The 27,809-nt window shown below is 49.5% G+C and overlaps 1 protein-coding gene across 3 annotated transcripts in view; it reads left to right on the top strand.

Moving 5' to 3' along the window:
• SDAD1 (SDA1 domain containing 1) overlaps positions 1-27,809 on the top strand; it is a 412,284-nt gene that overhangs the window by 191,683 nt on the left and 192,792 nt on the right. For all 3 annotated transcript variants that reach the window (XM_069236846.1, XM_069236848.1, XM_069236847.1), the window contains one exon: positions 18,901-19,002. In XM_069236846.1, coding sequence (XP_069092947.1) covers positions 18,901-19,002 — 102 coding nt within the window. The remainder of the gene's footprint in view (positions 1-18,900; positions 19,003-27,809) is intronic.

Below are 27,809 nucleotides of genomic sequence, written 5' to 3'. Positions count from 1 at the left end.
TCCACACCCACTCTTTCAAAGGGGACCCCCACCACTGGAAGTGGAATGAGGGGGGCCTTTGGATGTCCACCTGTCTTACCACTGACTTGACAGGTGGTACAGGAGACACAAAACTCCTTAACTTTCTGGGACATGTTGGGCCAGTAGAAGTGGTTGACTAACCTCTCCCACGTCTTGGTTTGTCCCAAATGCCCAGCAAGGGGAATATCATGGGCTAAGGTCAGAATAAACTCTCTGAACCCCTGAGGCACTACCACTCTCCTAGTGGCACCAGGTTTGGGATCTCTTGCCTCAGTGTACAGGAGTCCATCTTCCCAATAGACCCTATGTGTTCCAGTTTTCTTGCCATTGGACTCTTCAGCAGCTTGCTGCCTAAGGCCTTCAAGAGAGGGACAGGTTTCTTGTCCCTTACACAGCTCTTCCCTTGAGGGTCCCCCTGGGCCCAAGAGCTCAACCTGATAAGGTTCCAGCTCCATAGGCTCAGTTCCCTCAGAGGGCAGAACTTCTTCCTGAGAAGAGAGGTTCTCTTTCTGTTGTTGTGTTGCAGCTGGTTTCCCAGCTGACTTTCCTTGTCTCTTGGTAGGCTGGGCCCTTTTTCCAGACTCCAGCTCTACTTTCTCACCCTGAGCCTTGCACTGTGCCCTTGTCTTGACACACACCAGTTCAGGGATACCCAGCATGGCTGCATGGGTTTTCAGTTCTACCTCAGCCCATGCTGAGGACTCCAGGTCATTTCCAAGCAAACAGTCTACGGGGATATTTGAGGAGACCACCACCTGTTTCAGGCCATTGACCCCTCCCCACTCTAAAGTTACCATTGCCATGGGATGTACTTTAGTTTGATTGTCAGCATTGGTGACTGGATAAGTTTGTCCAGCCAGGTATTGACCAGGGGAAACCAGTTTCTCTGTCACCATGGTGACACTGGCACCTGTATCCCTCAGGCCTTCTACACTTGTCCCATTAATTAAGAGCTGCTGCCTGTATTTTTGCATGTTAGGAGGCCAGGCAGCCAGTGTGGCTAAATCCACCCCACCCTCAGAGACCAATGTAGCTTCAGTGTGAAACCTGATTTGCTCTGGGCACACTGTTGATCCCACTTGGAGACTGGCCATTCCAGTTTTAGCTGGAGTGGAGTCAGAAGTGGTATTTTTCTGGGGACAGGCCTTGTCTCCAGTTTGGTGTCCAGGCTGATTACAGCTACGACACCAGGCCTTTTTGGGATCAAAGGTTTTACCCTTGTACCCAAAATTGGTTTGTGAAGAGGCTCTGGGCCCACCCTCCTGTGCAGGTTTTTGGGGGCCTGTAGAAGACTCTTTACTATTTTTGTTTTTGGCTGTCTCACCACCCTTCCCCTGGGGAGTTTTTGTGACCCCTTTCTTTTGGTCACCCCCTGTGGAAGTTTTGGACACCCTAGTCTTGACCCAATGGTCCGCCTTCTTTCCCAATTCTTGGGGAGAAATTGGTCCTAGGTCTACCAGATGCTGATGCAGTTTATCATTGAAGCAATTACTTAATAGGTGTTCTTTCACAAATAAATTGTACAGCCCATCATAATTACTTACACCACTGCCTTGAATCCAACCATCTAGTGTTTTTACCGAGTAGTCTACAAAGTCAACCCAGGTCTGGCTCGAGGATTTTTGAGCCCCCCTGAATCTAATCCTATACTCTTCAGTGGAGAATCCAAAGCCCTCAATCAGGGTACCCTTCATGAGGTCATAAGATTCTGCATCTTTTCCAGAGAGTGTGAGGAGTCTATCCCTACACTTTCCTGTGAACATTTCCCAAAGGAGAGCACCCCAGTGAGATTTGTTCACTTTTCTGGTTACACAAGCCCTCTCAAAAGCTGTGAACCATTTGGTGATGTCATCACCATCTTCATATTTAGTTACAATCCCTTTAGGGATTTTCAACATGTCAGGAGAATCTCTGACCCTATTTAAGTTGCTGCCACCATTGATGGGTCCTAGGCCCATCTCTTGTCTTTCCCTTTCTATGGCTAGGATCTGTCTTTCCAAAGCCAATCTTTTGGCCATCCTGGCTAACTGGATGTCCTCTTCACTGGAGTTATCCTCAGTGATTTCAGAGATGTTGGTCCCTCCTGTGAGGGAAGCAGCATCTCTGACTATTATGTTTGGAGTCAGGGCTTGAGAGGCCCTGTTCTCCCTAAATAGGACTGGTAGGGGGGAATCTCCCTCCAGGTCACTATCATCATCCTCTGTGTTGCCATCCTCAGAGGGGTTGGCCTTTTCAAACTCTGCCAACAGCTCCTGGAGCTGTAGTTTGGAAGGTCTGGGGCCCATTGTTATTTTCTTTATTTTACAGAGTGACCTTAGCTCCCTCATCTTAAGATGGAGGTAAGGTGTGGTGTCGAGTTCCACCACATTCACATCTGTACTAGACATTATGCTTCTAAAAGTTGGAATACTTTTTAAGAATCTAAAAACTAGTTCTAGAATCTAATTCAAACTTTTACCAAACTTTTAAACTCTAAAAGAAATGCTAAACAGGATCTAACACAAGGCCCTAGCAGGTCTTTTAAGAATTTAGAAAAATAGTTCAAATTGCAAAAATCAATTTCTAATGACAATTTTTGGAATTTGTCATGTGATCAGGTATTGGCTGAGTAGTCCAGCAAATGCAAAGTCTTGTACCCCACCGCTGATCCACCAATGTAGGAAGTTGGCTCTGTATCCACTATTTCAAAGTAAGGAATAGTATGCACAGAGTCCAAGGGTTCCCCTTAGAGGTAAGATAGTGGCAAAAAGAGATAATACTAATGCTCTATTTTGTGGTAGTGTGGTCGAGCAGTAGGCTTATCAAAGGAGTAGTGTTAAGCATTTGTTGTACATACACCCAGGCAATAAATGAGGAACTGTAGGAAGTTGGCTCTGTATGTGCTATTTCAAAGTAAGGAATAGCAGGCACAGAGTCCAAGGGTTCCCCTTAGAGGTAAAATAGTGGTAAAAAGAGATAATACTAATGCTCTATTTTGTGGTAGTGTGGTCGAGCAGTAGGCTTATCCAAGGAGTAGTGTTAAGCATTTGTTGTACATACACATAGACAATAAATGAGGTACACACACTCAGAGACAAATCCAGCCAATAGGTTTTGTATAGAAAAATATCTTTTCTTAGTTTATTTTAAGAACCACAGGTTCAAATTTAACATGTAATATCTTGTTTGAAAGGTATTGCAGGTAAGTACATTAGGAACTTTGAATCATTTCAATTGCATGTATACTTTTCAAGTTATTCACAAATAGCTATTTTAAAAGTGGACACAGTGCAATTTTCACAGTTCCTGGGGGAGGTAAGTTTTTGTTAGTTTTACCAGGTAAGTACGACACTTACAGGGTTCAGTTCTTGGTCCAAGGTAGCCCACCGTTGGGGGTTCAGAGCAACCCCAAAGTTACCACACCAGCAGCTCAGGGCCGGTCAGGTGCAGAGTTCAAAGTGGTGCCCAAAACGCATAGGCTTCAATGGAGAGAAGGGGGTGCCCCGGTTCCAGTCTGCCAGCAGGTAAGTACCCGCGTCTTCGGAGGGTAGACCAGGGGGGTTTTGTAGGGCACCGGGGGGGACACAAGCCCACACAGAAATTTCACCCTCAGCGGCGCGGGGGCGGCCGGGTGCAGTGTTTAGAACAAGCGTCGGGTTCGCAATGGAAGTCAATGAGAGATCAAGGGATCTCTTCAGCGCTGCAGGCAGGCAAGGGGGGGCTTCCTCGGGGAAACCTCCACTTGGGCAAGGGAGAGGGACTCCTGGGGGTCACTTCTGCAGTGAAAGTCCGGTCCTTCAGGTCCTGGGGGCTGCGGGTGCAGGGTCTTTTCCAGGCGTCGGGACTTAGGTTTCAGAGAGTCGCGGTCAGGGGAAGCCTCGGGATTCCCTCTGCAGGCGGCGCTGTGGGGGCTCAGGGGGGACAGGTTTTGGTACTCACAGTCGTAGAGTAGTCCAGGGGTCCTCCCTGAGGTGTTGGTTCTCCACCAGCCGAGTCGGGGTCGCCGGGTGCAGTGTTGCAAGTCTCGCGCTTCTTGCGGGGAGATTGCAGGGTTCTTTAAAGCTGCTCTTTTGGATAAAGTTGCAGTCTTTTTGGAGCAGGTCCGCTGTCCTCGGGAGTTTCTTGTCGTCGTCGAAGCAGGGCAGTCCTCAGAGGATTCAGAGGTCGCTGGTCCCTTTGGAAGGCGTCGCTGGAGCAGAGTTCTTGGGAAGGCAGGAGACAGGCCGGTGAGTTTCTGGAGCCAAGGCAGTTGTTGTCTTCTGGTCTTCCTCTGCAGGGGTTTTCAGCTAGGCAGTCCTTCTTGTTGTTGCAGGAATCTAGTTTCTAGGTTCAGGGAGAGCCCTTAAATACAAAATTTAAGGGCGTGTTTAGGTCTGGGGGGTTAGTAGCCAATGGCTACTAGCCCTGAGGGTGGGTACACCCTCTTTGTACCTCCTCCCAAGGGGAGGCGGTCACATCCCTAATCCTATTGGGGGAATCCTCCATCTGCAAGATGGAGGATTTCTAAAAGTTAGTCACCTCAGCTCAGGACACCTTAGGGGCTGTCCTGACTGGCCAGTGACTCCTCCTTGTTGCTTTCTTTGTTCCCTCCAGCCTTGCCGCCAAAAGTGGGGGCCGTGGCCGGAGGGGGCGGGCAACTCCACTAAGCTGGAGTGCCCTGCTGTGCTGTGACAAAGGGGTGAGCCTTTGAGGCTCACCGCCAGGTGTTACAGCTCCTGCCTGGGGGAGGTGTTAGCATCTCCACCCAGTGCAGGCTTTGTTACTGGCCTCAGAGTGACAAAGGCACTCTCCCCATGGGGCCAGCAACATGTCTCTAGTGTGGCAGGCTGCTGGAACCAGTCAGCCTACACAGATAGTCGGTTAAGTTTCAGGGGGCACCTCTAAGGTGCCCTCTGTGGTGTATTTTACAATAAAATGTACACTGGCATCAGTGTGCATTTATTGTGCTGAGAAGTTTGATACCAAACTTCCCAGTTTTCAGTGTAGCCATTATGGTGCTGTGGAGTTCGTGTAATACAGACTCCCAGACCATATACTCTTATGGCTACCCTGCACTTACAATGTCTAAGGTTTTGTTTAGACACTGTAGGGGTACCATGCTCATGCACTGGTACCCTCACCTATGGTATAGTGCACCCTGCCTTAGGGCTGTAAGGCCTGCTAGAGGGGTGTCTTACCTATACTGCATAGGCAGTGAGAGGCTGGCATGGCACCCTGAGGGGAGTGCCATGTCGACTTACTCATTTTGTTCTCACTAGCACACACAAGCTGGTAAGCAGTGTGTCTGTGCTGAGTGAGGGGTCTCTAGGGTGGCATAATACATGCTGCAGCCCTTAGAGACCTTCCCTGGCATCAGGGCCCTTGGTACCAGAGGTACCAGTTACAAGGGACTTATCTGGATGCCAGGGTGTGCCAATTGTGGAATCAAAAGTACAGGTTAGGGAAAGAACACGGGTGCTGGGGCCTGGTTAGCAGGCCTCAGCACACTTTCAATTCAAAACATAGCATCAGCAAAGGCAAAAAGTCAGGGGGTAACCATGCCAAGGAGGCATTTCCTTACAGGAACACACACTCAGAGACAATTCCAGGCCAATAGGTTTTTGTATAGAAAAATATATTTTCTTAGTTTATTTTGAGAACCACAGGTTCAAATTCTACATGTAATATCTCATTTGAAAGGTATTGCAGGTAAGTACTTTAGGAACTTTGAATAATTACAGTAGCATATATACTTTTCACATAAAACACAAATAGCTGTTTTAAAAGTGGACACAGTGCAATTTTCACAGTTCCTGGGGGAGGTAAGTTATTGTTAGCTTTAGCAGGTAAGTAAATCACTTACAAGTTTCAGGTTTGGGTCCAAGGTAGCCCACCGTTGGGGGTTCAGAGCAACCCCAAAGTTACCACACCAGCAGCTCAGGGCCGGTCAGGTGCAGAGTTCAAAGTGGTGCCCAAAACGCATAGGCTTCAATGGAGAGAAGGGGGTGCCCCGGTTCCGGTCTGCCAGCAGGTAAGTACCCACGTCTTCGGAGGGCAGACCAGGGGGGTTTTGTAGGGCACCGGGGGGGACACAAGTCAGCACAAAAAGTACACCCTCAGCAGCGCGGGGGCGGCCGGGTGCCGTGTGCAAACACGCGTCGGGTTTTCAATGGTTTTCAATGAGAGACCAAGGGGTCTCTTCAGCGATGCAGGCAAGGGGGGGGGGCTCCTCGGGGTAGCCACCACCTGGGCAAGGGAGAGGGCCTCCTGGGGGTCACTCCTGCACTGGAGTTCCGATCCTTCAGGTGCTGGGGGCTGCGGGTGCAGGGTCTTTTCCAGCCGTCGGGAAATTAGAGTTCAGGCAGTCGCGGTCAGGGGGAGCTTCGGGATTCCCTCTGCAGGCGTCGCTGTGGGGGCTCAGGGGGGACAACTGGTTACTCACGGTCTTGGAGTCGCCGGAGGGTCCTCCCTGAGGTGTTGGTTCTCCACCAGTCGAGTCGGGGTCGCCGGGTGCAGTGTTGCAAGTCTCACGCTTCTTGCGGGGAGTTGCAGGGGTCTTTAAATCTGCTCCTTTGAAACAAAGTTGCAGTCTTTTTGGAGCAGGGCCGCTGTCCTCTGGAGTTTCTTGTCTTTCTTGAAGCAGGGCAGTCCTCTGAGGATTCAGAGGTCGCTGGTCCTTTGGAAAGCGTCGCTGGAGCAGGTTTCTTTGGAAGGCAGGAGACAGGCCGGTAGGACTGGGGCCAAAGCAGTTGGTGTCTTCTGTTCTTCCTCTGCAGGGGTTTTTCAGCTCAGCAGTCCTCTTCTTCTTGTAGTTTCAGGAATCTAAATTCTTAGGTTCAGGGAAGCCCTTAAATACTAAATTTAAGGGTGTGTTTAGGTCTGGGGGGTTAGTAGCCAATGGCTACTAGCCCTGAGGGTGGGTACACACCCTCTTTGTGCCTCCTCCCAAGGGGAGGGGGTCACATTCCTATCCCTATTGGGGGAATCCTCCATCTGCAAGATGGAGGATTGCTAAAAGTTAGAGTCACTTCTACTCAGGACACCTTAGGGGCTGTCCTGACTGGCCAGTGACTCCTCCTTGTTATTCTCATTATCTCCTCCGGCCTTGCCGCCAAAAGTGGGGCCATGACCGGAGGGGGCGGGCAACTCCACTAGCTGGAGTGCCCTGTGGTGCTGGAACAAAGGGGGTAAGCCTTTGAGGCTCACCGCCAGGTGTTACAGCCCCTGCCTGGGGGAGGTGTTAGCATCTCCACCCAGTGCAGGCTTTGTTACTGGCCTCAGAGTGACAAAGGCACTCTCCCCATGGGGCCAGCAACATGTCTCGGTTGTGGCAGGCTGCTGGAACCAGTCAGCCTACACAGATAGTCGGTTAATGTTTCAGGGGGCACCTCTAAGGTGCCCTCTGGGGTGTATTTCACAATAAAATGTACACTAGCATCAGTGTGCATTTATTGTGCTGAGAAGTTTGATACCAAACTTTCCAGTTTTCAGTGTAGCCATTATGGTGCTGTGGAGTCCGTGTTTGACAGACTCCCAGACCATATACTCTTATGGCTACCCTGCACTTACAATGTCTAAGGTTTGGCTTAGACACTGTAGGGGCACAGTACTCATGCACTGGTGCCCTCACCTATGGTATAGTGCACCCTGCCTTAGGGCTGTAAGGCCTACTAGAGGGGTGACTTATCTATACTGCATAGGCAGTGTGAGGTTGGCATGGCACCCTGAGGGGAGTGCCATGTCGACTTACTCGTTTTGTTCTCACCAGCACACACAAGCTGGCAAGCAGTGTGTCTGCGCTGAGTGAGGGGTCCCCAGGGTGGCATAAGATATGCTGCAGCCCTTAGAGACCTTCCCTGGCATCAGGGCCCTTGGTACCAGGGGTACCAGTTACAAGGGACTTACCTGGATGCCAGGGTGTTCCAATTGTGGAATCAAAAGTACAGGTTAGGGAAAGAACACTGGTGCTGGGGCCTGGTTAGCAGGCCTCAGCACACTTTCAATTCAAAACATAGCATCAGCAAAGGCAAAAAGTCAGGGGGTAACCATGCCAAGGAGGCATTTCCTTACACACATCTTACGTAGTCGGCATTCCTCGGCAGTGGCCCACTCAACGAGATCAGTCAGCCATGCGGCATGCAACGGAGGGACCGGGTTTGCCCACTGGGTCGCAATGCGACAAAATAAGCCCCAGCTGCGCGAACCTGTATGCCATTTTGCGCCCTTTTTTTAGGGATGGGAAGTAGCCCCAGCAAGCAGTGTCTCATTGTTACCTTTGCGCTAACAGCCGTCACTTCCCTCAGTGTCTTCACTATCTGGCGCCTAAAGGGTTGAATGGAGTTACGTGCCCGTGTTATGTGTTCAAAAGTGGCTGAGGACTCGCCGCAGCGAGCACATCTGTCAGGTCGTGATGGGAATATTCTGTGTAGGCGATGAGGTGTCAAGTATGCTCTATGTAAATAATAAAAGTGCTTCAGCTTAAATCTACCATTACTAATCACATCCTGTACTAGGGAGCCGGTCCTATTCCATTACCCATCCTGTGGAGTTCCCAGGCTCACATCTCATCGATCCCTTGTCCCTTTTATGTTTATCTGCTGATCTCTTTTTAGAGCCTTGTAGGTTCGGGGGAGGAGACCACGGTCACAACCAGGGTCAATAAGAGCCACTACGCGGTGGGATTCAGCAGGTTCCACGGGAAAAGATGTCCAAATCTCCTGGGCCATCTGCGATAGGCTTGAATATTGCCGGAATTATTCCTGGTCAACTCCACAGAGGGATTTAGCCTCCTCCAGCGTAATACAAGTGCCATTTTGGCATAAATCTCCTGCATTGTTACATCCGCCTGCTCGCCACTTCGCAAAGTCCAGTATATCAGTAGCTCTGGCAAAGGGACGGATCCACCAGAGCGGAAGTAAGCGCGCATATGGCGCTCTTCACAGGACCCGCATAACAGCCCGCTTCCAGACCCGCGACACCTGCGCTACCAGGAAGGTGGCATCCCGCGGAAGCCTAGAGCCACCTATCAGTAGGTACGGTAGACGAGACACACATATATAGAGCCTTCTAACAATTCTTTTTCCCAGTAGGGGGCATCGTCACACTGCATGGCCTGATCCTACAGCAAGCCCGCCATGTAATATAGATGTAGATCTGGTAGCCCCAGGCCCCCGTCAGCCAGGTCTAACTTCAACACCTCAATGCGAACTCTGCATCTCTTACCTGCCCAGACTAGGGACAGTAGTAGTTTATCTAACTGTCGAAACAGAGAAGGGGGTAGTTCACAGAATGAGTTTTGCATAACATATAGGCATCGCGGGAGCAAGACCATTTTACGAAGTGCAATTCTGCCTATAACCGAAAGCGGGAGGGAAGTCCAAAATTGGACCAAGGCTCGGAGGCCAGCTATCACTATACCCATGTTCAAGTCATATTGTAATTGAGGGGAGTGTGCTACGTGCATTCCCAAATACTGAAAGGACTCGGTCTCCCACGCCAGATCCATCTGCGGTAGCTCCGATGCCGCCACAGTAGTCGGGTCCACCATAGGGAATAACACCGTCTTCCGACGGTTAACCCAGAGGCCAGATACCCCACCAAAATCATCCATTATTTTTAACAAAAGTGGGACCGACCGCTCTGGTTCTGTAACTTACACTAGAGCATCATCTGCATATAGTGATTTATGTGTTCTTGTCCCTACTCGTGTGCCCCACCTCTGCATGCCTGTCCGCAGCTGTATGGCCAGGGGCTCCATAGCCAGTGAGAACAATAGCAGCCACAATGGGCAGCCCTGTCGTGTGCCCCGTTCAATATCAAACAAGTCTGACACTATTGCCCCAGTACGCACCCACGGTGCTGTATATAGCAGACGCACCCATGACAGGAAGGATGATCCTATGCCCATCCTGCGTAGTACCTCCCATAAGTATTCCCAGGACAGAGTATCAAATGCCTTTTCTATATCTAAGGCCACCAGTGTAGCGCGGATACAGAGTCACGAATCTCATGCATTACATGCGATAATCTCCGTAAGTTCATGTGGGTCCCTCTCCCAGGTAAACATCCGTATTGATCACCCAGCACTAAATGAGTCACCACTCATTGTAATCGCGTTGCCAGTACCTTAGCAAGCAGTTTTACATCAACATTGAGCATGGACAGCAGCGTACAGGAACCCGGGTCTGCAGTATCTTTCCTTGATTTCGGTATCCTAACTATCAATGCTTCTCTCATGTGTGTTGGCAAATGGCTTTCTCTACGTGGCTCATTAAGCGTTTCCAACAATCTGGGAAGAACAACTGCAGAATATTTTCGGTAGAATTCCACTGGTATCTGTAGGGAAATGCCTCCCTTGGCATGGATGCCCAATAACGTTTTGCATTTTGTTGATGCTAGTTATGATTGAAAGTGTGCTGGGATCCTGCTAACCGGGCCCCAGCACCAGTGTTCTTTCCCCAAACTGTACTTTTGTTCTCACAATTGGCACAGCCCTGGCACACAGATAAGTCCCTTGTAGCTGGTACCCCTGTGGCTTCAGCTTGTGTGTGCTGGTGGGGAGAAAAAGACTAAGTCGACATGGCACTTCCCTCAGAGTGCCATGCCCACATCCCACTGCCTGTGGCATGGATAAGTCATCCCTCTAGCAGGCCTTACAGACCTAAGGCAGGGTGCACTATACCATCAGCACTATGCCCCTACAGTGTCTAAGCCAAACCAGACATTGTAAGTGCAGGGTAGCCGTAAAGAGTATACAGTCTGGGAGTCTGTCAAATACGAACTCCACAGTTCCATAATGGCTACACTGACATCTGGGAAGTTTGGTATCCCAACTTCTTAGCACAATAAATCCACACTGATGCCAGTGTGGAATTTATTGAAAAATGCACACAGAAGGCATCTTAGAGATGCCCCCTGTATACCAGTCCGACTCTTAGTTTTAGGCTGACCAGTTCCTGCCAGCCTGCCACAACCAGACGGGTTTCTGGCCACATGGGGTGAGTGCCTTTGTCACTCTGTGGACAGGAACAAAGCCTGCAGTGGGTGGAGGTGCTTCTCACCTCCCCCTGCAGGAAATATAACACCTGACGGTGAGCCTCAAAGGCTCATGCTTGTTGTTACAGCACCCCAGGGCATCCCAGCTAGTGGAGATGCCCACCCCTTCGGACACAGCCCCCACTTCTTGCGGCAAGTCCGGAGGAGATAATGAGAAAAACAAGGAAGAGTCACCCACCAGTCAGGACAGCCCCTAAGGTGTCCTGAGCTGAGGTGACCCCTCCCTTCAGAAATCCTCCATCTTGGTTTCGGAGGATTCCCCCAATAGGAATAGGGATGTGCCCCCCCTCCCCTCAGGGAGGAGGCACAAAGATGGTGTAGCCACCCTCCAGGACAGTAGCCATTGGCTACTGCCCCCAGACCTAAACACACTCCTAGATTTAGTATTTTGGGCGACCCTGAACCCAGGAAATCATCTTCCTACAACAAGAAGGACTGCTGACCTTAAAGCCCTGCAGAGACTACGGAAACACCAACTGACTTGGCCCCAGCACCACCGGCCTGTCTCCAGACTCAAAGAACCTGCACAGCGACGCATCCAGCTGGACCAGCTACCTCCGAGGACTCAGAGGATTGACCTGCACCTAAGGGAGCAAGAACCTCCCAAGGACAGTGGCTCTGTCCAGAAACAGCAACAAAATTGCAAGAAAGAAGCAACTTTAAAGAGACTCTCACCCGCCAGAAGCATGAGTCTTCACACTCTGCACCCGACACCCCTGGCTCGAGTCCAGGACAACAAACACTGCAGAGAGGACTCCCAGGCGACTCCAATGACGTGGACACCCTGGGTCAACCTCCCTGCACCCGCACAGCGACGCCTGCATAGAGGCTCCCCTTGACCGCGACTGCCTGGTAACAAAGGAACCCAACGCCTGGACCAAGCACTGCACCGCAGCCCCTAGGACCGAGAGAAACCTCCTACCAGTGCAGGAGTGACCAGCAGGAGGTCCTCATCCTAGCCCAGTCGGTGGCTGGCCCGAGAAGCCTCCCTGTGCCCTACCTGCATCGTCAGAGTGACCCCCGGGTCCCTCCATTGATTCCTACAGCAAACCCGACACCTACTTTGCGCACTGCACCCAGCCTGCCCTGTGCCGCTGAGGGTGTCTTTTGTTTGCTTTTGTGTTCCCCCCCCCCCCCCCCCTCCCAAATCCCCTAGTACTCTACAAAACACCCCTGGTCTGCTCCCCGAGGACGCAGGTACTTACCTGCTAGCAGACTGGAACCGGAGCACCCATGTTCTCCATAGGCGCCTATGTGTTTTGGGCCCTCCTTTGACCTCTGCACCTAACTGGCCCTGTGTTGCTGCTGCAGTGGCTTTGGGGTTGCCGTGAACCCCCAACGGTGGGCTGTCTATGCCCAGGAGGCTGACTGTGTAAGTGCTTTACTTACCTGAGAAACTAACCAATACTTAACTCCCCCGTGAACTGTTGATTTTTGCACTGTCCACTTTTAAAATAGCTTATTGCTGTGTGTACTACTGTTTTAAATCAAAGTTCTATTCTTCTGTGTGAAGTACCTTGCATTTTATGTACTAACCTTAAATTTGAATCTTGTGGTTCTAACAATAAATTAAGAAAATATATTTTTCTATAAAAACCTATTGCTCTTGAGTTAAGTCTTTGAGTGTGTGTTCCTAATTTATTGCCTGTGTGTGTACAACAAATGCTTAACACTACCCTCTGATAAGCCTTCTGCTCGACCACACTACCACAAAATAGAGCATTAGTATTATCTGATTTTGCCACTGTCAGCCTCTAAGGGGAACCCTTGGACTATGTGCACACTCTCTCTCACTTTGAGATAGTATATACAGAGCCAACTTCCTACAGTATCCCATCGGGGCTGGGCGTTTTTCCAGGTGCCATATCCCCCAAGGCTTCCAGTAGCTCCTCTAGTAATACCTCCCCCACCAACTCCTCAGCCTGAGCTTCGGTAAGGCGGGGCAGTCTGAGCCCATCCAGGTACTCATGTATTTGACAGCTATCTTCGCTCTTGGGTGAGGTGTATATAGTCTTGATGGAGATACACACGCGCTTGCCCCAAAATCTTTTCCCCGGATGGTCTGTGGAGGGATAGGATTATGGGTATGGGGCGTTCACGTCTGAGTAGCCATGCTAGCATGCCCCCAATCAGTCCCCCTCGCAATACAGCCGATGTCTAAAGTCTTTATGGACATGGTTATCCAGCCTACTCCAAAGGGCCCCTATTCTTCTATGCACCACGTGGCTATCATCCTCCGATGCGTCTCCGTTGTCTACTTGGTGCTGTAGGGCAGTCAGGAGGTCCTACTGCTGTACAAGCTCCCGGTCCAGCTTATTCCTGATACCATATGATTTACTATGGCTTTCGCCTCCTATGACGACATTTGGGCCCCCCATTCTATGTTGCGGGTCTGGGTCTAGGTCCAGTTCAAACTAAAATATCCATTCAGTGCTGCCTGCCTGCATGTCTCGCTTATATTCAGGGTCCCCAAGTAGCTCTGGCCGGTTGCACCATAGGGGGATCGCCGGCCTGGACGTGCTTGTCTCGCATTCTAATAGCAGAGGGGCGTGATCTTATAGGAATCTGACCTGATATACAGCTCCACGGATATCAAGTGTGCTGTCGTTTGCAAGTAGAAATCTATCTAATCTGCTGTATGCCCCATGTGTGGGAGGGTAACAAGAATATGTTTTGGGTGTGGGATGTATTTCTCTCCATATATCTACAAAATGCAGGCTACTCATGACTTCACGGAGCTAGGCAGTCATATGAGGCTTAGTGTGCTGTTTCAGACACAGTTAAAAGCAACCTGCCCAAATGATGGGCATCCCTGTGTAGGGTACTAATTCTTGTTGGAGCTTTTTAAAGAACTCTGCATCATCTGAATAGGGGGCATATATATCTAAAATACAGAGCTTGCAGCCATCTAATTCTCCGATGTAAGAATATATAACGGCCTTGCACGTCTGCCGTTAGACTTTTTAGTTGGAAAGGAGTCCCAGGGGCAACCCAGACAGACCCCCCCCCCCCCCCCCGGTGTAGGATGAATATGTCGCTGAATACAACTGTCCCTGCCACTTTTTCTGTAATTTTTGCGCTTCATTATCCAACAAGTGCGTCTCCTGTAGGAGAGCAATATGGCCCCAAGTTCAGCCCCCTCACATTCCATGTAACTATTCACATTAGGGTACCCGCCATGATCCGTGTCGACCCATAATCGTCACCTCACCCCTCGTCCATCCCCTCTCTCCTCGTCCGCAGCCTCCCCAGCTTCGCACTCCGGTCCACTGCGCTATTAACAGTGTAACTCCGTGCCTCTTCTTCATCACAGTGCATACAGTAAGCCCAGTGCATAAAACAGACCTCCAACTCCAACCGTGAACCACATACAACACCCCCATCCCACCACAGGTAAGCACCTCCCTCAACTAGTGTCTGCCCAATCTGTGTGTGCTCCCCGCTATTTACCCCAGAGTCCAGAAGAGAGGGAGAGCAATCGCTGTCCCTGTCCGATAGCAAGGTACTGGTCAAGATAGTGTCACCAACGTGCACATATGTCTCCAACTCCTCTTACACAACTATCCAAACCACGCACACACTGTACCCAAATAACTGAGTTTATCACTACAGTTAAAGCATAAACTACAACAAGCAACGCACCACGTTAGAAAAAGAAGATAGGAAGACAAGGTTAGTCGTGGTCAAAACAGGGGGGTTGGGGGGCGTGTACACCATACCGTCTCTGCCCTGTGTCCACTTGCCGTCCCGAGTCTCTGCCTCCCCCAGCACCAAGAGGTAGCGTGATAGAAAGGAGAAGGTGGGGGGGGGAATAAAGAGAATGGAGAGCAGGAAGAGGGAGGATCATTATTTCCAGGCCTGAGAGAAGCTCCCGACTTCCAATTCTGTGATTCATCAAAGTCCCTCAGGTGTCGGCATTGTCAGAGTCTGGAGTCAGACCATCCTCGCCACACGGTGATCTGGAACACGAGGATGTCTCCGAAGTGACGGATTTCACTAACAGTCTGGCTTCCTCATGCTCCTGTCTTCTCCCGTTCATACTCAGGGTGCCATCTGGCGTACTATCACTCTGTCACCACGGCTGGTATGGCCGCATCTACTGTTCCTGCTCGCAGTGGTCTGCAAATTACCTGCCCCTCAGTTCCTCCCGCCACTCCGGGATTCTGTCACTATTTGTCAGTTCAAACCAATCCCAAACTACTTCAGGAGACTGGAAGAAATGGGAGAGGCATACCTGGAGAACCTTCATCTTGGCTAGATACAGCAGCTAATAGGTATAACCCAGTTCTTTTAACTTTCGCTTAACACCTATATATGATTGTCTTTGGAGCAGCACTGCTCTAAAACAGTCAGGAAAAAAGCAGATAGTGTGATTCTCTTACGTAGGGTCTCCGTGTTTGCGCACGTCCTGTAAGATAATGTCTCGGTCTCCATAGTTGAGAATCTTGGCAAAAATTGTCCTAGGAGGGGCTCCCGGCGGTGGAGGAGGGGGATGATAGGGGGCGGTAGGCAACGGTAGGCAACGTTTTTTTAATCCAGTCCTCTAAGAAGGCGTCTGGGTTCGCGCCCTCTGCACCCTCGGGGAAGCCCACTCCATGGAGATTACACCTTCTTGCCCTTCCCTCCGCATCTTCAGCCCTCGCCTCCAGTTTGCATGCTTTAATTTCAAGGGCGGCCACTGAGGCTTTTAGCGCATCTATGTCAGTGTACATGCAAGTCACCTGTTGCTCAGTGGCCACCGAACGTTCTGCCACCACCCTCAAATCGGCTCTCAATAAGTTAACGTCGACTGCTATGGCTGCAATTTGTGTTTGCACCGCCTGTCCGGATGCCTCAATGGCAGTCAGGATTTGTGCTCCGGTGGGCTCACCCCACTTTTCCACGGGACCAGAGGGTTCTTTTTCCAAAGTCCCTGCTACATTCTGGGCAATGTATTGGTCCATCTGGGTCTGCTGCACTCCTTTGCTCGATCTGTCTTTGCCCATGTTGTATACCGCCCGTAGTGCCGGCTTCCGCCAAACTCATATGGTACTGGTGGGCACGGCACCGGCAACACGATCACCGCTCGATCTCCACACTCTCACAGCTCACTGCATCACAGTCACCAAGGGGCTAGCTTCCATCCAACAGCACCAGGCAGGCGTCCAACGCAGGCAGTGCCAGAGCCAACGTCCCCGTGTGTCAGAGTGATGTCCCGTGCAACCGGCCAGCTCCGTGCCCAAGGAGCTAACAAACCATGTTTATTCAGCCAGGATTGGGGGGGGGGGTGGGGGGAAGTGGGAGGGGGCAGGGAGAGATAGCGACCTTGCCACCGGCCTACCGATGGGCCCCAGCCAGCTGCCTTTTCAATCCAAGTGCTACGCCACACCAGCCAGTAATATTCAGGCAGGGTGCGCTCCCTGGGGGCCAGTCAGCAGGGCCGGTGCACCCCAACTCCCCTGCTGTGCCTCTCTCCACGTCTCTGTTCCCCCGCTGGGGCACCCCTGCCTCTACCGCGCTGCACACTGTCCTTCACCAGGTCCCCCCGGCCGAGACACTCACCACTGGCACATCTCTCACTGTGCGGGGGTGAGGAGGAGAAACAAAGCTCAATCTGGGCCAACCCCCTCACAGCAGGTAACCCCCGCCGGGGCTTCACCAATCCAGGTCTCACAGATCGGGTACTGGGCCTAACTGCCATCGGCCCAGCTCGCAATTGCGAGCACAACCGCCATGTTGGAGTCAGGCACTCATCTCAAGTGCGGCTCCTCGGCCCATGTGTGATGGTTTCGTCAGTCACCTGCCCTCCACCACGATCCCTTGGTCCCCATCAACCATTCTGCTGTGTCAGAGGGGACCCAGGACGGCAGGATGGTGAAGGATTTTAAAAACTGGGCCAAGAGCACTCTCCTAGTGCGTTCGATCAGCCATCTTGCTGGCCACGCCCCCCAAGGAGGTTAATACTTAAAGCATTTAGTGGTCAGTACAATACAGTAGAAGATAAAAACACACCATGTCAACCTAAAACTGGTGCAGAGTACTTCTGCAAATTAAGGCCTGGGTTAGAAAACCAGAAATATCGATGAGGAGAAAGAAGAAAAAGATATCCAAAACTCAAAGAGAGAAATATATAATAGTTTACTTCCTCATCAGCCCCACACCTAGAGATCCTCCCTGTCTGATGTGGTTGAGGACTGTCCCTGGACAATCTTTGAAACAAATGGGACACAGATATGAGAAGAGAATTCAGCAATAATGAATGGGTCTCCCATAAATTGTCCTGGAATGCCCTATTTAAATATATCCATTTCACCCTCCTTCTAGGGGCTGGTCTTCCCACAGCAAAATAAATAAGACATACACAGAGGTAACATCTGAATGTCCAAAATTCGGAATACAACAAGCCCGAGGTTTCTACACATGATGTGGAGATACCTGGAAATAACACAATAGTGGAAGGAGTTTACAGATGCGTTATCTCCACTACTAGGAGGTACAGATCTATGTTACATGAAGGAAATATTTTTGGTCTATTTCGATACCCAAAAGGGCGCAGAGCTGAATCAAAATTCTCAGACTAATATTACTGTTAACAAGGAAAGTTGTAACCAAGTCATGGAAGGCCTTAAATTCCCTTCCCCCCCCCCCCCCAAAAAAAAAAAAACCTTTTCAGATGGTGTGAACCTCTGTCACAATGGGTGAATTATGAAAGTATTGTGATACACACAGAAGAGAAAACAGTATTGAGTAAACGCCATGTAGCAGGACGATTGATTGACCTTTTGTAGATCTTCTCATGGGCTAATAAAATTGATAACGTTCCACTGTGACACCAAGGCAAGCAATGCATTATTAACACACAATGTTTAGACTATAACAATACAGCTGCAAGTTGTAAATCAAGTCTGATGCATTGCCCTGGATATCAAAATACATGCTAAGCTAGCAGCCCCAGTTATATTACAATAGGATATGAGGGAGTTTAAGTACTCCTGCATACCCCTTTCATATCTCCATTTTATTGTATGATGAAAAACAGTCATTTTTTTCTGAATATAGTCTCAGTTGCGATTGTTATTAACAAGAATTAGTTTAAAAGTAAATGTAATATTTGAACAGAAAGCAGTCACTTTGCTGACGTAAAAAAGATAAATGTGGAATGTAATCAAATGTTAATTAAAATATGTATACATTCATGGACCTGGACAATGAATACACATTCATTTGCTGTACAATGTAAACTTAAACGTCGTTTTAAAAAACACATAGGTTGAATCACTTTAAAATGAAGCAGGAGGTGTAAGAGTTCACTTGATACATACGTGGAGGCACTCTATATCTGCTGTTTTCTGCATGGCTTCTGTTTTGGGCACTCCTCTATTGTTTGTGGCCTACTTTCCACCTATATTGAACGCCTTGTGGCTGGCATGATTTAACCACATCAGTGTGTGCTCTGCAGATAGGGTGGCCAGGCTGGGGCTAGACCTTTCTTTTTTTACAGAGAATTTAGGGCCAGATGTAGCAAAGGTTTTTACCCATTCTGTGTCTATGGGGAAAAAGTGTTGGTACATATGGCCCTTAATGTTTATGTGATGAGTCACTGGCAAAAGCACAAGACTGAGAGTCATATTCTCTTGGGAACAGCAGTGAAACTGTCAACACAGAAGTATGGAAGGTAGCTTTGAATTGGTGTGGTCACTAAAGGGATGTTGGTTAATAGTGTAAATATCTCAAGCACTACAGAAATAGTTGATATAATGTCAAGTTCAATTCCATCTGCTCCTGTAAATATTCTGTTTGTTTTGATTTTTAAAGTATATATGTTATTGGTTTTTGAAGTTTGTTTATCTAAATAAGATGTTCCTGGCCAATGTATTTTCTTTAAAGGATGAAGGACCAACAGCCAGAGATCTGATGATACGGTATGCAACTGGAAAGAAAAACACGAAACAGAAGAAGAAACTTGAAAAGGCCATGAAAGTTCTCAGAGTGAGAAATTGTTATTTTTATGTGGTTATTGTTCAAAAAGGTGCTTCTGGGATATGATGCATTTGGAAAGCAGCTCAGGGAACGCCTGGTTAGATTTCTGTACTGTAGGAAGTTGGCTCTGTATGTGCTATTTCAAAGTAAGGAATAGCATGCACAGAGTCCAAGGGTTCCCCTTAGAGGTAAAATAGTGGTAAAAACTTTGATAATACTAATGCTCTATTTTGTGGTAGTGTGGTCGAGCAGTAGGCTTATCCAAGGAGTAGTGTTAAGCATTTGTTGTACATACACATAGACAATAAATGAGGTACACACACTCAGAGACAAATCCAGCCAATAGGTTTTTATATAGAAAAATATCTTTTCTTAGTTTATTTTAAGAACCACAGGTTCAAATTCTACATGTAATATCTCATTCGAAAGGTATTGCAGGTAAGTACTTTAGGAACTTCAAATCATCAAAATTGCATGTATACTTTTCAAGTTATTCACAAATAGCTGTTTTAAAAGTGGACACTTAGTGCAATTTTCACAGTTCCTAGGGGAGGTAAGTATTTGTTAGGTTAACCAGGTAAGTAAGACACTTACAGGGCTTAGTTCTTGGTCCAAGGTAGCCCACCGTGGGGGGTTCAGAGCAACCCCAAAGTCACCACACCAGCAGCTCAGGGCCGGTCAGGTGCAGAGTTCAAAGTGGTGCCCAAAACACATAGGCTAGAATGGAGAGAAGGGGGTGCCCCGGTTCCGGTCTGCTTGCAGGTAAGTACCCGCGTCTTCGGAGGGCAGACCAGGGGGGTTTTGTAGGGCACCGGGGGGGACACAAGCCCACACAGAAATTTCACCCTCAGCAGCGCGGGGGCGGCCGGGTGCAGTGTAGAAACAAGCGTCGGGTTTGTAATGGAAGTTAATGGGAGATCTAGGGATCTCTTCAGCGCTGCAGGCAGGCAAGGGGGGGGTTCCTCGGGGAAACCTCCACTTGATCAAGGGAGAGGGACTCCTGGGGGTCACTCCTCCAGTGAAAGTCCGGTCCTTCAGGTCCTGGGGGCTGCGGGTGCAGGGTCTCTCCCAGGTGTCGGGACTTAGGATTCAAAGAGTCGCGGTCAGGGGAAGCCTCGGGATTCCCTCTGCAGGCGGCGCTGTGGGGGCTCAGGGGGGACAGGTTTTTGTACTCACAGTCTTAGAGTAGTCCTGGGGTCCCTCCTGAGGTGTTGGATCGCCACCAGCCGAGTCGGGGTCGCCGGGTGCAGTGTTGCAAGTCTCACGCTTCTTGCGGGGAGCTTGCAGGGTTCTTTAAAGCTGCTGGAAACAAAGTTGCAGCTTTTCTTGGAGCAGGTCCGCTGTTAGGGAAAGAACACTGGTGCTGGGGCCTGGTTAGCAGGCCTCAGCACACTTTCAATTGTAAACATAGCATCAGCAAAGGCAAAAAGTCAGGGGGCAACCATGCCAAGGAGGCATTTCCTTACACAACCCCCCCCCAAACGAAAGAGGATGAGACTAACCTTTCCCAAGAGAGTCTTCATTTTCTAAGTGGAAGAACCTGGAAAGGCCATCTGCATTGGCATGGGCAGTCCCAGGTCTGTGTTCCACTATAAAGTCCATTCCCTGTAGGGAGATGGACCACCTCAACAGTTTAGGATTTTCACCTTTCATTTGCATCAGCCATTTGAGAGGTCTGTGGTCAGTTTGAACTAGGAAGTGAGTCCCAAAGAGGTATGGTCTCAGCTTCTTCAGGGACCAAACCACAGCAAAGGCCTCCCTCTCAATGGCACTCCAACGCTGCTCCCTGGGGAGTAACCTCCTGCTAATGAAAGCAACAGGCTGGTCAAGGCCATCATCATTTGTTTGGGACAAAACTGCCCCTATCCCATGTTCAGAGGCATCAGTCTGCACAATGAACTGCTTAGAATAATCTGGAGCTTTGAGAACTGGTGCTGAGCACATTGCCTGTTTCAGGGTGTCAAAGGCCTGTTGGCATTCCACAGTCCAGTTCACTTTCTTGGGCATTTTCTTGGAGGTGAGTTCAGTGAGGGCTGTCATAATGGATCCATATCCCTTCACAAACCTCCTGTAATACCCAGTCAAGCCAAGGAATGCCCTGACTTGAGTCTGGGTTTTTGGAGCTACCCAGTCCAGAATAGTCTGGATCTTGGGTTGGAGTGGCTGAACTTGGCCTCCACCGACAAGGTGGCCCAAGTAAACCACAGTTCCCTGCCCTATCTGGCATTTGGATGCCTTGATAGAGAGGCCTGCAGATTGCAGAGCCTTCAAAACCTTCCTCAGGTGGACCAGGTGATCCTGCCAGGTGGAGCTAAAGACAGCAATATCATCAAGATAAGCTGTGCTAAAGGACTCCAAGCCAGCAAGGACTTGATTCACCAACCTTTGGAAGGTGGCAGGGGCATTCTTTAAACCAAAGGGCATAACAGTAAACTGATAATGCCCATCAGGTGTGGAGAATGCTGTCTTTTCTTTTGCTCCAGGTGCCATTTTTATTTGCCAGTACCCTGCTGTCAAGTCAAAGGTACTTAGAAATTTGGCAGCACCTAATTTATCAATGAGCTCATCAGCTCTTGGAATTGGATGAGCATCTGTCTTGGTGACAGAATTGAGCCCCCTGTAGTCCACACAAAACCTCATCTCTTTCTTTCCATCTTTGGTGTGAGGTTTGGGGACTAAGACCACTGGGCTAGCCCAGGGGCTGTCAGAGCGCTCAATTACTCCCAATTCCAGCATCTTGTGGACTTCCACCTTGATGCTTTCTTTAACATGGTCAGATTGTCTAAAGATTTTGTTCTTGACAGGCATGCTGTCTCCTGTGTCCACATCATGGGTACACAGGTGTGTCTGACCAGGGGTTAAGGAGAAGAGTTCAGGAAACTGTTGTAGGACTCTCCTACAATCAGCTTGCTGTTGGCCAGAGAGGGTGTCTGAGTAGATCACTCCATCTACTGTACCATCTTTTGGGTCTGATGACAGAAGATCAGGGAGAGGTTCACTCTCTGCCTCCTGATCCTCATCTGTTACCATCAACAGATTGACATCAGCCCTGTCGTGGAAGAGCTTAAGGCGGTTTACATGGATCACCCTCTTGGGGCTCCTGCTTGTGCCCAGGTCCACCAAGTAGGTGACCTGACTCTTCCTCTCTAGTACTGGGTAAGGGCCACTCCATTTGTCCTGGAGTGCCCTGGGAGCCACAGGCTCCAGAACCCAGACTTTCTGCCCTGGTTGGAACTCAACCAGTGCAGCCTTTTGGTCATACCAAAACTTCTGGAGCTGTTGGCTGGCCTCAAGGTTTTTGGTTGCCTTTTCCATGTACTCTGCCATTCTAGAGCGAAGGCCAAGTACATAGTCCACTATGTCCTGTTTAGGCTCATGGAGAGGTCTCTCCCAGCCTTCTTTAACCAGGGCAAGTGGTCCCCTTACAGGATGACCAAACAGAAGTTCAAAGGGTGAGAATCCTACTCCCTTCTGAGGCACCTCTCTGTAAGCGAAAAGCAGACATGGCAAGAGGACATCCCATCTCCTTTTGAGCTTTTCTGGGAGCCCCATGATCATGCCTTTTAATGTCTTGTTGAATCTCTCAACCAAGCCATTAGTTTGGGGATGGTATGGTGTAGTGAATTTATAAGTCACTCCACACTCATTCCACATGTGCTTTAGGTATGCTGACATGAAGTTGGTACCTCTGTCAGACACCACCTCCTTAGGGAAACCCACTCTGGTAAAGATACCAATGAGGGCCTTGGCTACTGCAGGGGCAGTAGTCGACCTAAGGGGAATAGCTTCAGGATACCTGGTAGCATGATCCACTACTACCAGGATATACATATTTCCTGAGGCTGTGGGAGGTTCTAGTGGACCAACTATGTCCACACCCACTCTTTCAAAGGGCACCCCCACCACTGGAAGGGGAATGAGGGGGGCCTTTGGATGCCCACCTGTCTTACCACTGGCTTGACAGGTGGGGCAGGAGAGGCAAAACTCCTTAACCATGTTGGACATATTGGGCCAGTAGAAGTGGTTGACTAACCTCTCCCACGTCTTGGTTTGTCCCAAATGTCCAGCAAGGGGAATGTCATGGGCCAATGTTAGGATGAACTTCCTGAACAGCTGAGGCACTACCACTCTCCTAGTGGCACCAGGTTTGGGGTCTCTGGCCTCAGTGTACAGGAGTCCATCTTCCCAATAGACCCTATGCGTTCCATTTTTCTTGCCTTTGGACTCTTCAGCAGCTTGCTGCCTAAGGCCTTCAAGAGAGGGACAGGTTTCTTGTCCCTTACACAGCTCCTCCCTTGAGGGTCCCCCTGGGCCTAAGAGCTCAACCTGATAAGGTTCAAGCTCCAAAGGCTCAGTTCCCTCAGAGGGCAGAACTTCTTCCTGAGAAGAGAGGTTCCCTTTCTTCTGCTGTGTTGCAGTTGGTTTCCCAACTGACTTTCCTGTTCTCTTGGTAGGCTGGGCCATTCTTCCAGACTCCAGCTCTACTTGTTCACCCTGTGCCTTGCACTGTGCTCTTGTTTTCACACACACCAGTTCAGGGATACCCAGCATTGCTGCATGGGTTTTTAGTTCTACCTCAGCCCATGCTGAGGACTCCAGGTCATTTCCAAGCAGACAGTCCACTGGGATATTTGAGGAGACCACCACCTGTTTCAGGCCATTGACCCCTCCCCATTCTAAAGTAACCATTGCCATGGGATGTACTTTTCTCTGATTGTCAGCGTTGGTGACTGTGTAAGTTTTTCCAGTCAGGTATTGGCCAGGGGAAACCAGTTTCTCTGTCACCATGGTGACACTGGCACCTGTATCCCTCAGGCCCTCTATTCTAGTCCCATTAATTAAGAGTTGCTGTCTGTATTTTTGCATGTTAGGCGGCCAGACAGCTAGTGTGGCTAAATCCACCCCACCCTCAGAAACTAGAGTAGCTTCAGTGTGGACCCTGATTTGCTCTGGGCACACTGTTGATCCCACTTGGAGACTAGCCATACCAGTGTTACCTGGATGGGAGTTTGGAGTGGAACCTTTCTTGGGACAGGCCTTGTCTCCAGTTTGGTGTCCATGCTGTTTACAGTTATGACACCAGGCCTTTTTGGGATCAAAGTTTTTACCCTTGTACCCATTGTTTTGTGAAGAGGCTCTGGGCCCACCCTCCTGTGCAGGTTTTTGGGGGCCTGTAGAAGACTCTTTACTATTTTTAGTTTTGGTTGTCTCATCACCCTTCCCCTGGGGAGTCTTTGTGACCCCTTTCTTTTGGTCACCCCCTGTTGAAGTCTTGGACACCCTTGTCTTGACCCAATGGTCCGCCTTCTTTCCCAATTCTTGGGGAGAAATTGGTCCTAGGTCTACCAGATGCTGATGCAGTTTATCATTGAAACAATTACTTAACAGGTGTTCTTTCACAAATAAATTGTACAGCCCATCATAATTACTTACACCACTGCCTTGAATCCAACCATCTAGTGTTTTCACTGAGTAGTCAACAAAGTCAACCCAGGTCTGGCTCGAGGATTTTTGAGCCCCCCTGAACCTAATCCTGTACTCCTCAGTGGAGAATCCAAAGCCCTCAATCAGGGTACCCTTCATGAGGTCATAAGATTCTGCATCTTTTCCAGAGAGTGTGAGGAGTCTATCCCTACACTTTCCAGTGAACATTTCCCAAAGGAGAGCACCCCAGTGAGATCTGTTCACTTTTCTGGTTACACAAGCCCTCTCAAAAGCTGTGAACCACTTGGTGATGTCATCACCATCTTCATATTTTGTCACAATCCCTTTGGGGATTTTTAACATGTCAGGAGAATCTCTGACCCTATTTATATTGCTGCCACCATTGATGGGTCCTAGGCCCATCTCTTGTCTTTCCCTTTCTATGGCTAGGAGCTGTCTCTCTAAAGCCAATCTTTTGGCCATCCTGGCTAACAGGAGGTCATCTTCACTGAGAGCATCCTCAGTGATTTCAGAAATGTGGGACCCTCCTGTGAGGGACTCACTATTTCTGACTAACACAGTTGGAGACAGGACTTGAGGGGTCCTGTTCTCCCTATTTAGGACTGGAGGAGGGACATTGGCCTCCAAGTCACTAATTTCTTCCTCTGTGAGGTCATCATCAGAGGGGTTGGCTTTTTCAAACTCTGCCAACAGCTCCTGGAGCTGAATTTTGGTAGGTCTGGAGCCAATGGTTATTTTTTTGATATTACAGAGAGACCTTAGCTCCCTCATCTTAAGATGGAGGTAAGGTGTGGTGTCGAGTTCCACCACATTCATCTCTGTATCAGACATTATTTTGCTAAAAGTTGGAAGACTTTTTAAAGAATCTAAAACTGTTTCTAGAATCTAATTTCAAACTTTTAACAAACTTTTAAACTCTAAAAGACAATGCTAAACAGGGACTTAACACACAAGGCCCTAGCAGGACTTTTAAGAATTTAGAAAAATTTCAAATTGCAAAAATGAATTTCTAATGACAATTTTGGAATTTGTCGTGTGATCAGGTATTGGCTGAGTAGTCCAGCAAATGCAAAGTCTTGTACCCCACCGCTGATCCACCAATGTAGGAAGTTGGCTCTGTATGCACTATTTCAAAGTAAGGAATAGTATGCACAGAGTCCAAGGGTTCCCCTTAGAGGTAAAATAGTGGTAAAAACTTTGATAATACTAATGCTCTATTTTGTGGTAGTGTGGTCGAGCAGTAGGCTTATCCAAGGAGTAGTGTTAAGCATTTGTTGTACATACACATAGACAATAAATGAGGTACACACACTCAGAGACAAATCCAGCCAATAGGTTTTTATATAGAAAAATATCTTTTCTTAGTTTATTTTAAGAACCACAGGTTCAAATTCTACATGTAATATCTCATTCGAAAGGTATTGCAGGTAAGTACTTTAGGAACTTCAAATCATCAAAATTGCATGTATACTTTTCAAGTTATTGACAAATAGCTGTTTTAAAAGTGGACACTTAGTGCAATTTTCACAGTTCCTGGGGGAGGTAAGTTTTTGTTAGTTTTACCAGGTAAGTAAGACACTTACAGGGTTCAGTTCTTGGTCCAAGGTAGCCCACCGTTGGGGGTTCAGAGCAACCCCAAAGTCACCACACCAGCAGCTCAGGGCCGGTCAGGTGCAGAGTTCAAAGTGGTGCCCAAAACACATAGGCTAGAATGGAGAGAAGGGGGTGCCCCGGTTCCGGTCTGCTTGCAGGTAAGTACCCGCGTCTTCGGAGGGCAGACCAGGGGGGTTTTGTAGGGCACCGGGGGGGACACAAGCCCACACAGAAATTTCACCCTCAGCAGCGCGGGGGCGGCCGGGTGCAGTGTAGAAACAAGCGTCGGGTTTGTAATGGAAGTTAATGGGAGATCTAGGGATCTCTTCAGCGCTGCAGGCAGGCAAGGGGGGGGTTCCTCGGGGAAACCTCCACTTGATCAAGGGAGAGGGACTCCTGGGGGTCACTCCTCCAGTGAAAGTCCGGTCCTTCAGGTCCTGGGGGCTGCGGGTGCAGGGTCTCTCCCAGGTGTCGGGACTTAGGATTCAAAGAGTCGCGGTCAGGGGAAGCCTCGGGATTCCCTCTGCAGGCGGCGCTGTGGGGGCTCAGGGGGGACAGGTTTTTGTACTCACAGTCTTAGAGTAGTCCTGGGGTCCCTCCTGAGGTGTTGGATCGCCACCAGCCGAGTCGGGGTCGCCGGGTGCAGTGTTGCAAGTCTCACGCTTCTTGCGGGGAGCTTGCAGGGTTCTTTAAAGCTGCTGGAAACAAAGTTGCAGCTTTTCTTGGAGCAGGTCCGCTGTCCTCGGGAGTTTCTTGCCTTTTCGAAGCCGGGGCAGTCCTCAGAGGATGTCGAGGTCGCTGGTCCCTTTGGAAGGCGTCGCTGGAGCAGGATCTTTGGAAGGCAGGAGACAGGCCGGTGAGTTTCTGGAGCCAAGGCAGTTGTCGTCTTCTGGTCTTCCTCTGCAGGGGTTTTCAGCTAGGCAGTCCTTCTTCTTGTAGTTGCAGGAATCTAATTTTCTAGTGTTCAGGGTAGCCCTTAAATACTAAATTTAAGGGCGTGTTTAGGTCTGGGGGGTTAGTAGCCAATGGCTACTAGCCCTGAGGGTGGGTACACCCTCTTTGTGCCTCCTCCCAAGGGGAGGGGGTCACAATCCTAACCCTATTGGGGGAATCCTCCATCTGCAAGATGGAGGATTTCTAAAAGTCAGAGTCACCTCAGCTCAGGACACCTTAGGGGCTGTCCTGACTGGCCAGTGACTCCTCCTTGTTGCTTTCTTTGTTCCCTCCAGCCTTGCCGCCAAAAGTGGGGGCCGTGGCCGGAGGGGGCGGGCAACTCCACTAAGCTGGAGTGCCCTGCTGGGCTGTGACAAAGGGGTGAGCCTTTGAGGCTCACCGCCAGGTGTTACAGCTCCTGCCTGGGGGAGGTGTTAGCATCTCCACCCAGTGCAGGCTTTGTTACTGGCCTCAGAGTGACAAAGGCACTCTCCCCATGGGGCCAGCAACATGTCTCTGGTGTGGCAGGCTGCTGGAACTAGTCAGCCTACACAGACAGTCGGTTAAGTTTCAAGGGGCACCTCTAAGGTGCCCTCTGGGGTGTATTTTGCAATAAAATGTACACTGGCATCAGTGTGCATTTATTGTGCTGAGAAGTTTGATACCAAACTTCCCAGTTTTCAGTGTAGCCATTATGGTGCTGTGGAGTTCGTGTTTGACAGACTCCCAGACCATATACTCTTATGGCTACCCTGCACTTACAATGTCTAAGGTTTTGTTTAGACACTGTAGGGGTACCATGCTCATGCACTGGTACCCTCACCTATGGTATAGTGCACCCTGCC

This window comes from Pleurodeles waltl, chromosome 1_2 (assembly GCF_031143425.1).
Source record: "Pleurodeles waltl isolate 20211129_DDA chromosome 1_2, aPleWal1.hap1.20221129, whole genome shotgun sequence".
NCBI classification, from domain to species: Eukaryota; Metazoa; Chordata; class Amphibia; order Caudata; family Salamandridae; genus Pleurodeles; species Pleurodeles waltl.
Note: the sequence above shows the minus strand (reverse complement) of the source record. Positions and strands in the feature narration are given on the sequence as shown.